At 49.0% G+C, this 14,804-nt stretch overlaps 1 protein-coding gene across 3 annotated transcripts in view; it reads right to left on the bottom strand.

The window, feature by feature from the left end:
* ARHGEF12 (Rho guanine nucleotide exchange factor 12) overlaps positions 1–14,804 on the bottom strand; it is a 258,987-nt gene that overhangs the window by 111,616 nt on the left and 132,567 nt on the right. For all 3 annotated transcript variants that reach the window (XM_075328415.1, XM_075328414.1, XM_075328413.1), the window contains 4 exons: positions 12,109–12,223; positions 8,083–8,188; positions 6,569–6,769; positions 6,345–6,480 (listed from right to left, as the gene is read on the bottom strand). In XM_075328415.1, the coding sequence (XP_075184530.1) occupies positions 6,345–6,480; positions 6,569–6,769; positions 8,083–8,188; positions 12,109–12,223 (558 nt within the window). The remainder of the gene's footprint in view (positions 1–6,344; positions 6,481–6,568; positions 6,770–8,082; positions 8,189–12,108; positions 12,224–14,804) is intronic.

Raw genomic sequence — 14,804 nt, 5'->3', positions numbered from 1 at the left:
CCGGCAAGTAAACACCAGGATGAGAAGGCGGCGAGAATGGTAAGTGTGCACACGCGAGATTCTGAAGGAGCATGGGCGTGATACCATGGATAGCATGCAAACACCCACAATGCGATGCGACGCCCATGGGGATAGAGACCTGCTCATTGACATAGGGTGCATGTAAGCAATACATGATATATATATATATATATATATATATATATATATATATATATATATATATATATATATATATGAAGGGAATTTTGTTTACTTACCGTAAATTCCTTTTCTTCTAGCTCCTATTGGGAGACCCAGACAATTGGGGTGTATAGCTTCTGCCTCCGGAGGCCACACAAAGTATTACACTTTAAAAAGTGTAACCCCTCCCCTCTGCCTATACACCCTCCCGTGGACCACGGGCTCCTCAGTTTTGGTGCAAAAGCAGGAAGGAGCAAACTTATAAATTGGTCTAGGGTAAATTCAATCCGAAGGATGTTCGGAGAACTGAAGACCATAACCCAAAAGAACAGCCAGCCCAAAGGGCACAGGGGTGGGTGCTGGGTCTCCCAATAGGAGCTAGAAGAAAAGGAATTTACGGTAAGTAAACAAAATTCCCTTCTTTGTCGCTCCATTGGGAGACCCAGACAATTGGGACGTCCAAGAGCAGTCCCTGGGTGGGTAAAAGAATACCTCAATAAGAGGAGCCGAAAACGGCCCCCTGTTACAGGTGGACAACCGCCATCTGAAGGACTCGCCTACCTAGACTGGCGTCTGCCGAAGCATAGGTATGCACTTGATAGTGCTTTGTGAAAGTGTGAAGACTAGACCACGTAGCTGCCTGACACACCTGCTGAACCGTTGCCCGGTGCCGCAATGCCCAGGACGCACCTACAGCTCTGGTAGAATGGCCTTTCAGCCCTGAAGGGAGCGGAAGCTCCGAAGAACGGTAGGCCTCGAGAATCTGTTCCTTGATCCACCGAGCCAAGGTCGACTTGGAGGCCTGAGAGTCCATACGTTGGCCAGCGACAAGGACAAAAAGCGCATCTGAACGGCGTAGGGGCGCCATGCGAGACACGTAGAACCGGAGTGCTCTCACTAGATCGAAAGAGTGCACAACCTTTTCACCCTGGTGAATTGGATTAGGGCAACAGGAAGGCAAGGAGATATCCTGATTTAGATGAAAAGGAGATGCCACCTTAGAGAGAAATTCCGGGACAGGACGAAGAACCAGCTTATCCTGGTGGAAAACCCGGAAGGGAGCCTTGCATGACAGCGCCGCAAGCTCAGACACTCTCTGAAGAGAAGTGACTGTCACCAGGAAGGCCACCTTCTGAGAAAGACGGGAGAGAGAGACCTCCCGCAGCAGCTCAAAAGGCGGCTTTTGAAGAGTCGTCAGGACTCTGCCAAGATCCCAGGGTTCTAACGGACGTTTGTAAGGTGGAACCATGTGGCAGCCCCCCTGCAGGAACGTGCGGGCCTGCAGAAGCCTGGCTAGACGCTTTTGAAAGAAAAACACGGAGAGCGTGGAGACTTGGCCCTAGAGAGAGAGCCGAGGGACAAACCCTTGTCCATTCCAAATTGTAGGAATGAAAGGAATGTAGGAAAGGCAAACGGCCATGGAGGAAAGCCGTTATCAGCGCACCAGGATAGAAAGACTTGCCAAGACCTGTAATAGATCTTGGCTGACGTTGGCTTCCTGGCTTGTCTCGTGGTGGCAATGACATCCTGAGATAACCCTGAAGACTCTAGGAGTCAGGGGCCAATGGCCACCTAGTCAAGTTGAGGGCCACAGAATTCAGATGGAAAAACGGGCCTTGTGACAGCAAGTCTGGGCGGTCTGGAAGTCCCCACGGTTGACCCACCGTGAGATGCCACAGATCCGGATACCACGACCGTCTCGGCCAGTCTGGAGCGACGAGAATGGTACGACGGCAGTCGGACCTGATCCTGCGTAGTACCCTGGGCAGCATCGCCAGAGGGGGAAACACATAAGGCAGTCTAAACTGCGACCAATCCTGGACTAAAGCATCCGCTGCCAGAGGTCTGTGATCCTGAGACCGTGCCATGAAGGCCGGGACATTGAGAGATCGACGTCCTGCGTTCCTCAGCGGCCCTGACGACTGAAAAAAAATCTGCTTCCCAGTTTTCTACGCCCGGGATGTGAACTGCGGAGATGGTGGAGCCTGTGGTTTCCACCCACTGCAGAATCCGCCGGACTTCCTGGAATGCTTGACGACTGCGAGTGCCGCCTTGGTTCGCGAACGGCACTGCCTCCATAGCTGCAACCATCTTCCCCAGGAAGTGCCTGAGGCGCCTTAAGGGGTGTGACTGACTCCGAAGAAGTGATTGCACCCCCGCCTGCAGAGAAAGCTGTTTGTCTCTGGAGAGTCGCCAGAGCGACGGCAAGGCTTTGTTGACACGCCGCCTGAGAAGGGGCCCAGAGGTTCTGAAGAAACGAGCCACAGGACGAGAACTGAACTCTATCCTGTAACCATGAGACAGAATGTCTCTCACCCATCGGTCTTGAACTTGTGGCCACCAGGCGCCGCCAAAGCGGAAGAGCCTGCCACCGACCGGGGATGCGGCTAGGGGAGGCCGAGAGTCATGAGGAGGCCGTTTTGGAGGCAGTGCCCCCTGCGGCCTTTTGGGGTCGTGACGTGGGCCGCCACGCATATGAGTTTCTCTGGCCTTTCTCCGGCCTGTTGGATGAAGAAGAATGTGGCTTGGCAGAGGGACGAAAGGACCGAAACCTCGATTGGATTTTGCTGAGGTCTCTTAGGTTTGGACTGGGGTAAGGAGGAGACCTTTCCCTTAGATTCCTAATAATATCATCCAATCGTTCGCTAAATAAACGGTCGCCAGAAAAAGGCAAACCAGTTAAGAACCTTTTTGAAGCAGAGTCTGGTTCCCATTCGCGCAGCCACATGGCCCTGCGAACTGCCACGGAGTTAGCATATGCTACAGCCGTGCGGCTAGTGGAGTCCAGGACGGCGTTCATGGCGCAGGACGAAAAGGCTGATGCCCGAGAGTCAAAGACGGAACATGCGGAGCAAAATTCCATGTGACAGCATTAAACTCCCTCAGACAAGCCTAGATTGCTTGGAGAGCCCACACGGCTGCAAAGGCCAGGGCGAAAGACGTGCCCGTGGCCTCATAGATGGACTTCACCAAGAGCTCTGTCTGTCAGTGGCATCCTTCAGTGATGAACCATTTGCAACAGACACAACAGACCTAGTAGCCAATTTGGAGACTGGAGTATCCATCTTGGGAGAATGAGCCCAACTCTTAACGACTTCAGATGGAAAGGGGTAACACGTGTCAGTGTGACGTTTAACCCAGCGCTTGTCCGGGACCGCTCCGGGTTTTTGGACAGCATCCCTGAAGTTAGAGTGATCAAAAAACGTATTGCGCGTACGTTTGGGGAACCGAAACTGGTGTTTCTCCTGCTGAGAAGCCGACTCCTCTACAGGAGGAGGCGGAGGAGAGCGAACCAACACCTGGTTGATGGACGAGATAAGATCATTTACTAAAGGCGTCCCCCTTAGGAGTATCAAGGATAAGGGTGAAGTCAGGGCCAGAGCCCTGAGATCCCCCGTCCGCCTCGTCTTCCTGAGAGTCCTCAAGCTGGGATCTCTAGCAGCGTGAGGAAGTCGGGGAAGAGTCCCAGCGAGACCGCTTAGCCGGTCTTGGACTGCGGTCCGGGCAGGAGTCCTCCGCCTGAGACCTAGGGCTCAACCTGGGAGCACGCTGCGGCGCTAACCAAGCGAGGCCTGGATGAGACAAGCTGCAGGGTCAGGGCCTGTGAAAGGTCCGGTCTGGACTGCAATGCCTTAAGGAGCTAAGAAGACCATTTGATCATATGAAAAAGACTGAGGGCCAACACCTGTGACTCTGTCCCTGCAGCCTGCTCAGGGGGAGCAGGGGGGTCTACATGAGCTGAGGGGCCCACCAGTGCCCGAGGCTCCGGCTGAGCAAGCGAGGCAGGAGTCGAGCATTGCTCACAGTGAGGGTAGGTGGATCCCGCAGGTAACATAGCCCCACAAGAGGTACAGACCGCGAGAAAAACCTGTGCCTGTTGTCTCCTAGGAGAGTGACCACTGAAGGTAAATGTGAAAAGAAAAGGGGATACAGTCTGTCCGAACAGAAATATATATAATATATACATATGTATCCGGCACCCTAGGGGGACCAGTACCGGGTGCTGTGTTCACCCTGAGCTCCCCTGAGAAGCACCCACCGGCAGAATGCCAGAAAAATGTCCGCCGGAGTTCTCAGGGGAGGACTGGGGCCGAGGGCGGCGCCAGCAAAGAGCGGGAGTCTGGGTTCCCCACAGTGGTCAGTGAGGGGGGAGGAAGACATGCAGGATGTTCCAGCCCTCACATCCGACGTCATGTCGGTAATCCCGCCCTTACCCCTGACAGGCAGGCCCGAGGGCGGGATTTTCGCGACTAGGCCGCGGTGAAGCCGGGGACTAAATTTGAGGCCGCGCCCGACCAGCAGGCCCGGTCGGCGCGGAAGTCCACCTGCCTCCTCAGTTTTACAACTACCGCGGCTTCCGGGAAGAAGGTGCGCTCCCTGTACAGTCCCCAATGGGGACACAGAGTACCTTTAAGTAGCAGGGCCCGGTCCCTGGGGTTGAAGAGGCTCCGGTCCGGCAGGTTCCACCAGGGGCTGCGGATGGAGCACGGTCCCAGCAGATGGATGACCGCTCAGGTCCCACTTCTCCCAGCCGCATAAGGGATGGTGAAGGAGACGGCCTGTGGCTCCAGCTTCCGTACCCGCAATGGGTACCGTCTGGGGCCTCCACAGTGGTCAGTGAGGGGGGAGGAAGACATGCAGGATGCTCCAGCCGTCACATCCGACCTCATGTCGGTAATCCCGTCCTTACCCCTGACAGGCAGGCCCAGGGGCGGTATTTTCGCGACTAGGCCGCGGTGAAGCCGGGGACTAAATTTGAGACCGCGCCCGACAGGCAGGCCCGGTCGGCGCAGAAGTCCACGTGCCTCCCCAGCTTTACGACTACCGCGGCTTCCGGGAAGAAGGTGCGCTTCCTGTACAGTCCCCAATGGGGACACAGAGTACCTTTAAGTAGCAGGGCCTGGTCCCTGGGGTTGAAAAGGCTCCGGTCCGGCAGGTTCCACCAGGGGCTGCGGATGGAGCACGGTCCCAGTAAATGGATGACCGCTCAGGATCCCACTTCTCCCAGAGCCGCATAAGGGATGGTGAAGGAGACGGCATGTGGCTCCAGCCGTTGTACCCGCAATGGGTACCTCAACCTTAACAACACCGCCGACATAGTGGGGTGAGAAGGGAGCATGCCGGGGACCCCGTGGGGGTCCTCTTTTCTTCCAACCGACAACTAAGTTATGAGAATGCATGAGTGGATGTGTGCCTCCTTCCACACAAAGCATAAAACTGAGGAGCCCGTGGTCCACGGGAGGGTGTATAGGCAGAGGGGAGGGGTTACACTTTTTAAAGTGTAATACTTTGTGTGGCCTCCGGAGGCAGAAGCTATACACACCAATTGTCTGGGTCTCCCAATGGAGCGACAAAGAAAAAGCAATTTATTCATTTATATAGCGCTGTTAATTCCACAGCGCTTTACATACAATGGCAACACTGTCCCCATTGGGGCTCACAATTTAGGTTCCCTAGGAGAAAATATTTTTATTTTTTTTTTAAGTTTGAATATGGGGTTAACCTGCAGGTTATTAGCTTTCTGAACCTGCCTGGCACCTGCACTTCGAACTCGGCTGCTGGGAGGAAATTAACTTTAATGCTCCAGGCAGCATTTGGGATTCAGTCATTGATGTGGTGCTGGGTCAGTTACCGCTCTGTGCACAGTGAGTATACAGTGCTACTGTAACTGCCCCCTCATGCCACATTGAATGACAGCTGGTCCTAATGCAGAGCGGCTCTGTCAGTCAGTGGAGGGGCATGGCACAAACACCACTCCCCATACACTGAAATGTGACTAAACCCGCCTTGGCATTGACCTGAAGAATGAAACCCATAGCTTACTATTGAGAATCTGAATGAAATGCGTGTAAAAAACAATTGCTTTTCCAAGTGCGGAATCCCAGGGTTTCTGCACAAAAAAAAAAAAAAAAAAAAAAAAAAAAAACTGCATCAAAATTAAATTGCTTTGCCAATATCACAAAGAAGGGGGAAAAAAGTATTAGAAAAAAGGTTGCAAAAATGCATTTAGAGCGCCGATTACTACAGTATTGTATATTCTGCAAAAAAAAAAAAAAAAAAAAAACACAGATGGGAACATGATCGTGCATTTTTAGGAGTCACCTACATCTACCATGCAAAAAGATATCTAGCAAATATATAGTCATAACTACCACCCTTACCGGTCAGTGTCTTTCACTTCTTCCTGCAAAAGATCCAGTGGAGAAGATGGGAAGTCAAATAGGGAACCTGAAGTTCGTGAGCTGCCATCACAGGCGTCGGTGGAATGGGGCCCTTCTGCGCTCAATTTCACACCCACTAAAAGAGGAAACAGTGACTGTGTAGAGGTCTGAAGACATTGGGAGAATTAGGATAAATCCAGGATGTTGTACAGGTGTGCACTCACCGCCATCCAACTCCTTACTACCGTCCGGGGAGCTGTAGCCTAAGGCACTATTAGGGGGAGGAGAGAAGGGGCTGAAGGAAGACTCATGGCCGTCTACAGAGCCACCACTAGAACGCAGTCTGCTCTCAGCCGGCTCAGGGCTGCTGGATGAGGAGGTTGATAAGTGCTTCGGGTGTTTCTGCATTTGCAAGGCTCGAGAAACTAAAGCAAAAGAAAGATTTTAAAAATTAATTACTCATCCTGTGCTCTTCCTTTAGTTATAACGTTACACTCCGGAGCTGCGCTCACGGACTTCAACTCTGAGATCTCCCAGCATGAATGGTGGATAAATGACTGCCCACCGGCCACATGGTAAGCTGCACTCTTATATTAGACACCGCATTGTGATTTCATGATAAGTATCTGACACATGGGGTCACATATCCAAGAAACTGCCCCGGGTCCTCCACCGGGGAGGAGACGCTGGCCAGTGACTGCCAGAAAGGAGGAAAGGGGCTTCAAGCACACGGAGTGGGCCCGTGACCATCTTTAAAATATTCAATGGGATTTACCAAAAAAAGTGAACAAAAATCTAACACTTAGAGTGTAATCAGTGACAAGATAATGAATGGCTGCAAAACACAACCAGGGTTAGGAGGAATGTTTGTTTCTCTTTCCCAGTACCCACAACAGGCATCTCATACTTACTCTCACAGTATCACACGAGGTATCTCCTCCTCACTTTCCCAGTACCCATGCCTGGCATCTCATCCTTCCATTCTCAGTATCCACGCCAGGCAGCTCATCCTCATTTTTCAAGTACCCACACCAGGCATCTCATCCTGACTTTCGCAGTACTCAAGCTAGGCATCTCATCGTTGCTTTCGCAGTAACCACGGCAGGTATCTCATGCTCCACTTCTCAGGACCGATGCCAGGCATCTCATCCTGACTTTCTCAGAACCCATGCCAGGCATCTCATCCTGACTTTCTCAGAACCCATGCCAGGCATCTCATCCTGACTTTCTCAGAACCCATGCCAGGCATCTCATCCTGACTTTCTCAGAACCCATGCCAGGCATCTCATCTTGACTTTCGCAATACCCAAGCTAGGCATCTCATCCTTGCTCTCGCAATACCCAAGCTAGGCATCTCATCCTCACTTTCTCAGAATCTATGCCAGGCATCTCATCCATACTTTCGCAGTCATCACCAAACGTTGTGATTCCTCACTTCCTTTGTAGCCTCTGCAGAGCCTTGTGATCCCTCCTACAGTGGCCATACGGTACCCCCCCATCACCTTCACAGTGCCGGACGCTGTTGGCGGCATCATTCAGCTTTGAGTGTTGGGTAGAAGTTGCAATGTATGAGTCATAAGGAGCAAAATCAGAACGGATTCTCTTCCTGCCATACTCACCGTATGACTGGGGTGTTCAGCCCTTAATATGGTCACATCCTAAGCTACTAGTGAGACAATCTTTGGGAGAACAAGCAGCTGACGGCACTTACTTGCATTACTGTCCTGACGGCACTTACTTGCATTACTGTCCTGCCGGCTCGGCCTTCGCGGAGGGCCTAGGATGCTGGACAGCGCTCGGCGTTTCCACTTTTCTTCTCCTTCTTTATCCTTCTTCATGCTCTGCTACAAAAAGTAAATCGGGAGTTCAGTGAAATAACTGGGGCTTCATCACTGTGCACATCAACCTGACAAGTGAGAGCTAGTTATTTCTAGGGAATACTTTTTCTGCAGTGCTAGATGACAGTGCGCGCAGATGTAGGATAAACTTATAAAGTAGCACCATATTACCGCAGCCTTTACCTTAGTGGGGTGATTGGAATAAAGGACGTGGAAACTGCACAGAAAAGACGACCAGAACTGTGTGAGACAGGAAGATGTGTGCACGGGATGGCTTTAGAAGTGGCCCAATTGTGTTAGTGCATGTAAATCCACTTATTCCGTTTAATAAAGCATGATAATGGCCGTTTCCTTCTGCTACAGATATGTAATGCACTGCTATCTGTAAGGTTTAATGTGCCGTTCCAGAGCAAACGTAACATAGACCTCATAGGAAAATCACGTTTTGTTGTTTAGATGCCATTAAATATTGCATAAATTTCATAGAAAAGGTATTCACTATTCGCTGTGACTTCATGTGTAGCAGAGCTGGAATTGTTGTGGGACCTCGTGTGGATTACACCGGACCTGGGTGTTTTGGGGGTTATTAAAGGGGTGAGAGAGGGTGTTTTTATTTTAGTTCAAGTAAACAATTTTTGGGTGTTTGTCTTTTATTTCTTTTCACTTACAGATTAGTCATGGGGGTCTCAAACGCCTCCCATTACTAATCTAGGGCTCAGTGGAAGCTATGAGCTGTCATTAACTCCTTATTACCTCGACTGCCACTGCACCAGGGCAATCAGGAAGAGCCAGGACTGTCGCAGGGGGGGAGTGGGGGGGGGGCATTCTGCACGATTCTCCCCGGCCTGAAAATAATAGCCTCCAGCTGTTGGGCTTTATCATAGCGGAGTATCAAAATTGAGGGGACCGCATACCAGTTTTTAAAATGATTTATTTACATAAATTTAATAATTTTTTTTTCTTATTTTGATACACAGAAAAGATAAGCATACAGCTGGCGGCTGTATCCTGTGACAGTATACTTTATCCATGCAAGGTATCACAATATGGGGGGACCCTACACCAATTTCTTTTATTCCAGGACAGTGACACGCAGACAGGGACTGTGATTGCAAGCAGCCAGACAGGGACTGTGATTGCAAGCAGCCAGACACGCTGTCTCACAGGCGGGGGGGGTGGCACGTCTCACTGCAACCAATCACAGATGCCAGAACTGCCAGTGGGCGCAGGAAGCAGTGAATATGGATGAGCAATAATGAGCGGCCTTGGAAGAAGAATGAGCGACCTGGAAGCAGTTACAGCCAGCGACTCAGTAAGTATGAACCTCTTGCTCCAATCTCTTTATCCCTTCTACCACCATTTATACGTACCAGATTCTGGTCCCTATAGACTTATATGGGGACAGGGGCCTAGCTAGATCAGTTCTGGGCCAGAAATGGATTGTGGTTTTTTGTTTGTTTGTTTTTTAATCAAGTTAGATCCGCAGGTCCCGGTTATCTGCAAGTCTGCCCATCACTAATTATAACATAAAAAGTAGGATAAATTCTGCAAAAAACAAACGAAAAAATCTGTAATATCTGCTTCCACGTGTACACATTGACTGCGGTAACGTGGAAAGCAGTGTCTGGGCAGGGGAGAAGCAGGGCTTACAAGCTAACAATAAGACAGAACTGGATTTGCATTTTTAGACGCTGTCTGTAAAGGCCCCGTCACACTAAGCAACATCGCTAGCAACATCGCTGCTAACGAACAACTTTTGTGACGTTGCTAGCGATGTTGCTGTGTGTGACATCCAGCAACAACCTGGCCCCTGCTGTGAGGTCGTTGGTTGTTGCTGAATGTCCTGGGCTATTGTTTAGTTGTTGCTGTCCCGCTGTGAAGCACAGATCGCTGTGTGTGACAGCAACAACTAAATGTGCAGGCAGCAGGAGCCGGCTTCTGCGGAGGCTGGTAACCAATGTAAACATCGGGTAACCAAGAAGCCCTGTCCTTGGTTACCCGATATTTACCTTTGTTACCAGCCTCCGCCGCTCTCACTGTCAGTGCCGGCTCCTGCTCTGTGCACATGTAGCTGCAGGACACATCGGGTTAATTAACCCGATGTGTGCTGTAGCTAGGAGAGCAGGGAGCCAGTGCTAAGCAGTGTGCGCTGCTCCCTGCTCTCTGCACATGTAGCTGCAGCACACATCGGGTAATTAACCCGATGTGTGCTGTACTAGGAGAGCAAGGAGGCAGTTCTAAGCGGTGTGCGCTGCTCCCTGCTCTGTGCAGCTGCAGCCTGTACTCTATACCCTATATATGTACCCTGTGCAGCTGCACCCGGTGTGCGCTGCTCCCTGCTCTGTGCACATTTAGCTGCAGCACACATCGGGTAATTAACCCGATGTGTGCTGTAACTAGGAGAGCAGGGAGCCAGCGCTCAGTGTGCGCTGCTCCCTGTTCTCTGCATGTGTAGCTCCGTGCGCTGGTAACCAAGGTAAATATCGGGTTGGTTACCCGATATTTACCTTAGTTACCAAGCGCAGCATCTTCCACGCGGCGCTGGGGGCTGGTCACTGGTTGCTGGTGAGCTCATCAGCAACTCGTGTAGCGACGCTCCAGCGATCCCTGCCAGGTCAGGTTGCTGGTGGGATCGCTGGAGCGTCGCAGTGTGACATCTCACCAGCAACCTCCTAGCAACTTACCAGCGATCCCTATCGTTGTTGGGATCGCTGGTAAGTTGTTTAGTGTGACTGGACCTTAAGATAGGTGATAAGTTGATCATCCGACTGGTGGGACCCCACATTAACAATCCTGAGAATAGTAGTCAGACATATACATCACCTTCCATTTATTTACAGGACTGCTGGAGATAGAACACTGCTTCATATACAGAGAAGATTAACAAAATGTGTCATCTTGCACTGTACATGATATAATTTCTTCCACTCTGGAGCTACTAATTATTTTTTTTTCTTCTGGAGCCCAGTATGTGAAATCTGTCTGTAGTGCAACTAGACTTTTCTTCATTTCTGGAGGCGTGCACAGTCTCCCATCTCTCTTGAGCATTGACAGTCACCACTCTGTAGTCGATCTAGCAGTTTCAGATGCTGTGGCGCAGTGATTGGCAGTGCCTGGGAGGGAGGGGGAAAAAATACACACCCCCAGAGAAGACATTCAATAAACACCCAGTTGGTCTACAAGCAGAGATTTCACATACTGTGCTGCAAAACCAACAAATGTGAATATCAACACCGCACAAAAAGGTAAACACTCAGAATCAGTGGATCTTTTCTTGTTTTTACAAGGTATTTAACTCCATTCTTTTAAGAAAGTGATGTGTCCTCTTTAAATAAATAAAAAGGATACAACTAGTGGAATGTGTGTGCTTGGGATGAAGAATAATATAGAATGGCCGGTACCAGTTTTAAAGAGAAGAAAGCAATGAGATGAAGCAAGATGCTGGAGGCAAACAACAAAAATAAGGAAACAAAATGTAATTTACTTTGTAATTGAGCATTCCCTTATGTCCCTCTAACCATCCAACACTGAAAAGCAGCTCCTTAGGTGCAGATATGGGATGGCTTCAGAAAACACCTGTCCCCATACTAGAGAACATAAAAAAAAAAAATACAAAAAAAACTACCCCCCTCCCCATCCTTCCCGGATCTAGCACAGCTTGAGCCACTGATCCTGGTATCCGTTATGGAAAACCCTTGTAGGTTAGCACTGGGTTCCCTTACCCACTGGGCCCCTGTGAAGTTGCAGAGGTTGTATAAATTTAGATTATATATATATATATATATATATATATATATATATATATATATATATATATATATATAATTTTTTTTTTAATTTATTATGTTTACACCTGTATACAGACTACTCATGTACGTGTTCACAGGGTCACAACATCTGCCAATGCTTTGCGAGCTCATCAATACCTTAATTTTTGGTAGGAAGCCAATACGCCCACGCCTCTGTTCCAGAATTCTGGGTTCTTTCACTTTCACGCCAAGATGCTTCATGTAGGTCAGGATAACATACTGTATACTGCCGCTGTAAGAGAAAAATGAAATCCGTTTACTGCTAAGAAGGAACTGTACTTGTGATGGATTTTCTACTGAGCGCAGTTTCTTTGGGTGTTTGTACTATTAATACAGGTTTTCCCGTCTTTTGAAGATAAATCAAATTCATGGTAGAATGAAGGGATCCAGCTTTCTAATATGCTTTGCCTCTCAATGCAATTCAAAGCCTTCATATATCTAAAGCTTAAAGGGGTTCTACGGGAACAGAAAAGAAACAAACCAAGAAAAGGTTTTATAACCAATTTCTAAAATTTACAAAATTTAACCTTTAATTAGGAAATCAGGTTTATTCTCTCTAGGGCTGTAAGCACTACAAGAAAATGTCCAGCAGCCAATAAGTATGTGCCGCTTCACTCCTTACATTCACATGTAGGAAGATGTGCGACCTGTGGATATTCTGAATTTAATACTGGATATATCAGAGTGCTGAGGTAAGAAGAGGCTGCTCACACTGCTGTCTACCATGTGTATCTGCTCTAATACTGGGAGATATCAAGAGTGTTGAGGTATGAAGAGCCTGCTCACCCTTCTGTCCACCCTGCCTATCTGATCTAAAAGATACGTGCGCTCAAAATGTCCAGCTGCCTGTGAGCATGCGCCGCTTCACTCCTTACATTCACATGTAGGAAGATGTGCTACCTGTGGATATTCTGAATACTGGATATATCAGAGTGCTGAGGTAAGAAGAGGCTGCTCACACTGCTGTCCACCTGGTCTATCTGATCTAATACTGGAGATACCAGGGTGCTGAGGTAAGAAGAGGCTACTCACACTGCTATCCACCATGTGTATCTATTCTAAAAAGTTATGTGCACTCAACATCCTTTTTGTTTAGGAAAATTCTAACTGGAGACAGCCTGAAAAAGTGCACCAAATCTGCCACAAAAAAAAGTGAACATAATGACCAGCAATGTAAAAATGACATTGCTGTGCACATGCTCAGTCTGTATTTCGTTATCTCTTTCATACTAGAGAGCTACATGGCAACTTTGGCCGCAACAGCCATCATGACCGAGGTTAGCTTGGTGCTGCTGCTACATTGCACTCCTATATAAGTGAATTGGAGGGTTGCTTTGCCACAACTAAACTATTGCACCAGGCATATCACAAAACATCCAAGAGCCTGGGGTCTTTTTGCAACTTTCTACATGGTATTAGAAACTACCAATGCAACTCCATTCCCTTGAATAACGCTGCACTGTAGAAGCAGCACGGAGCAAAGTTAGGAGACACTACAACTATCACAGCCAAAGACTCCATGTAGCCCTAGGCTTAACTGCTTTGGGGTTTGAAAACTGTGAAGTGGATTAAAAAAAAAAAAGAAAAGAAGATGTATGATCATTCTTGGTTTATAATTAAACATCAGTCTTGGAATCATTGCAAATACAATTGCCAGCAAAGCCAATTTGGATAAAGACTTGTCTAAAAGACGTGTGCATACACTACAACACTGGAGAAACCGGGGTAAAGAGGTAAGAAGAGACTGCTCACACTGCTGTCCACCCTGTATCTACTCTAATGCTAAAGATATCAGGGAGGCTAAGGTAAGAAGAGGCTGCATACACTGGTGTACACTCTTGCTATCTGAGCAAATACTGGAGCTATCAGGGGGTGCTAAGGTAAGAAGAGGCTGCTCACACAGCTGTCCATCCTGTCTATCTGAACTAATACTGGAAATACTAGGGGTGATCAGATAAAAGAAGGGAATTTTGTTACTTACCGTAAATTCCTTTTCTTCTAGCTCCTATTGGGAGACCCAGACGATTGGGTGTATAGCACTGCCTCCGGAGGCCACACAAAGCAATTACACTAAAAAGTGTAAGGCCCCTCCCCTTCTGGTTATACACCCCCAGTGGGATCACTGGCTCACCAGTTTTAGTGCAAAAGCAAGAAGGAGGAAAGCCAATAACTGGTTTAAACAAATTCACTTCGAAATAACCTCGGAGAACTGAAAACCATTCAACATGAACAACATGTGTACCCGAAAAACAACCAAAAATCCCGAAGGACAACAGGGCGGGTGCTGGGTCTCCCAATAGGAGCTAGAAGAAAAGGAATTTACGGTAAGTAACAAAATTCCCTTCTTCTTCGGCGCTCCATTGGGAGACCCAGACGATTGGGACGTCCAAAAGCTGTCCCTGGGTGGGTAAAGAAATACCTCATGTTAGAGCTGCAAAGACAGTCCTCCCCTACGGGGAGGCAACTGCCGCCTGCAGGACTCTTCTACCTAGGCTGGCGTCCGCCGACGCATAGGTACGCACCTGATAATGTTTGGTGAAAGTGTGCAGACTCGACCAGGTAGCTGCCTGGCACACCTGTTGAGCCGTAGCCTGGTGACGCAATGCCCAGGACGCACCCACGGCTCTGGTAGAATGGGCCTTCAGCCCTGATGGAACCGGAAGCCCAGCAGAACGGTAGGCCTCAAGAATTGGTTCTTTGATCCATCGAGCCAGGGTGGCCTTAGAAGCCTGCGACCCCTTGCGCTTACCAGCGACAAGGACAAAGAGTGCATCCGAACGGCGCAGGGGCGCCGTGCGGGAAATGTAGATTCT

The sequence above is a fragment of the Anomaloglossus baeobatrachus genome, chromosome 11, assembly GCF_048569485.1.
Source record: "Anomaloglossus baeobatrachus isolate aAnoBae1 chromosome 11, aAnoBae1.hap1, whole genome shotgun sequence".
NCBI lineage: Eukaryota > Metazoa > Chordata > Amphibia > Anura > Aromobatidae > Anomaloglossus > Anomaloglossus baeobatrachus.
The sequence above is the reverse complement of the archived record's forward strand: the minus strand, read 5'-3'. Positions and strand labels throughout refer to the sequence as shown.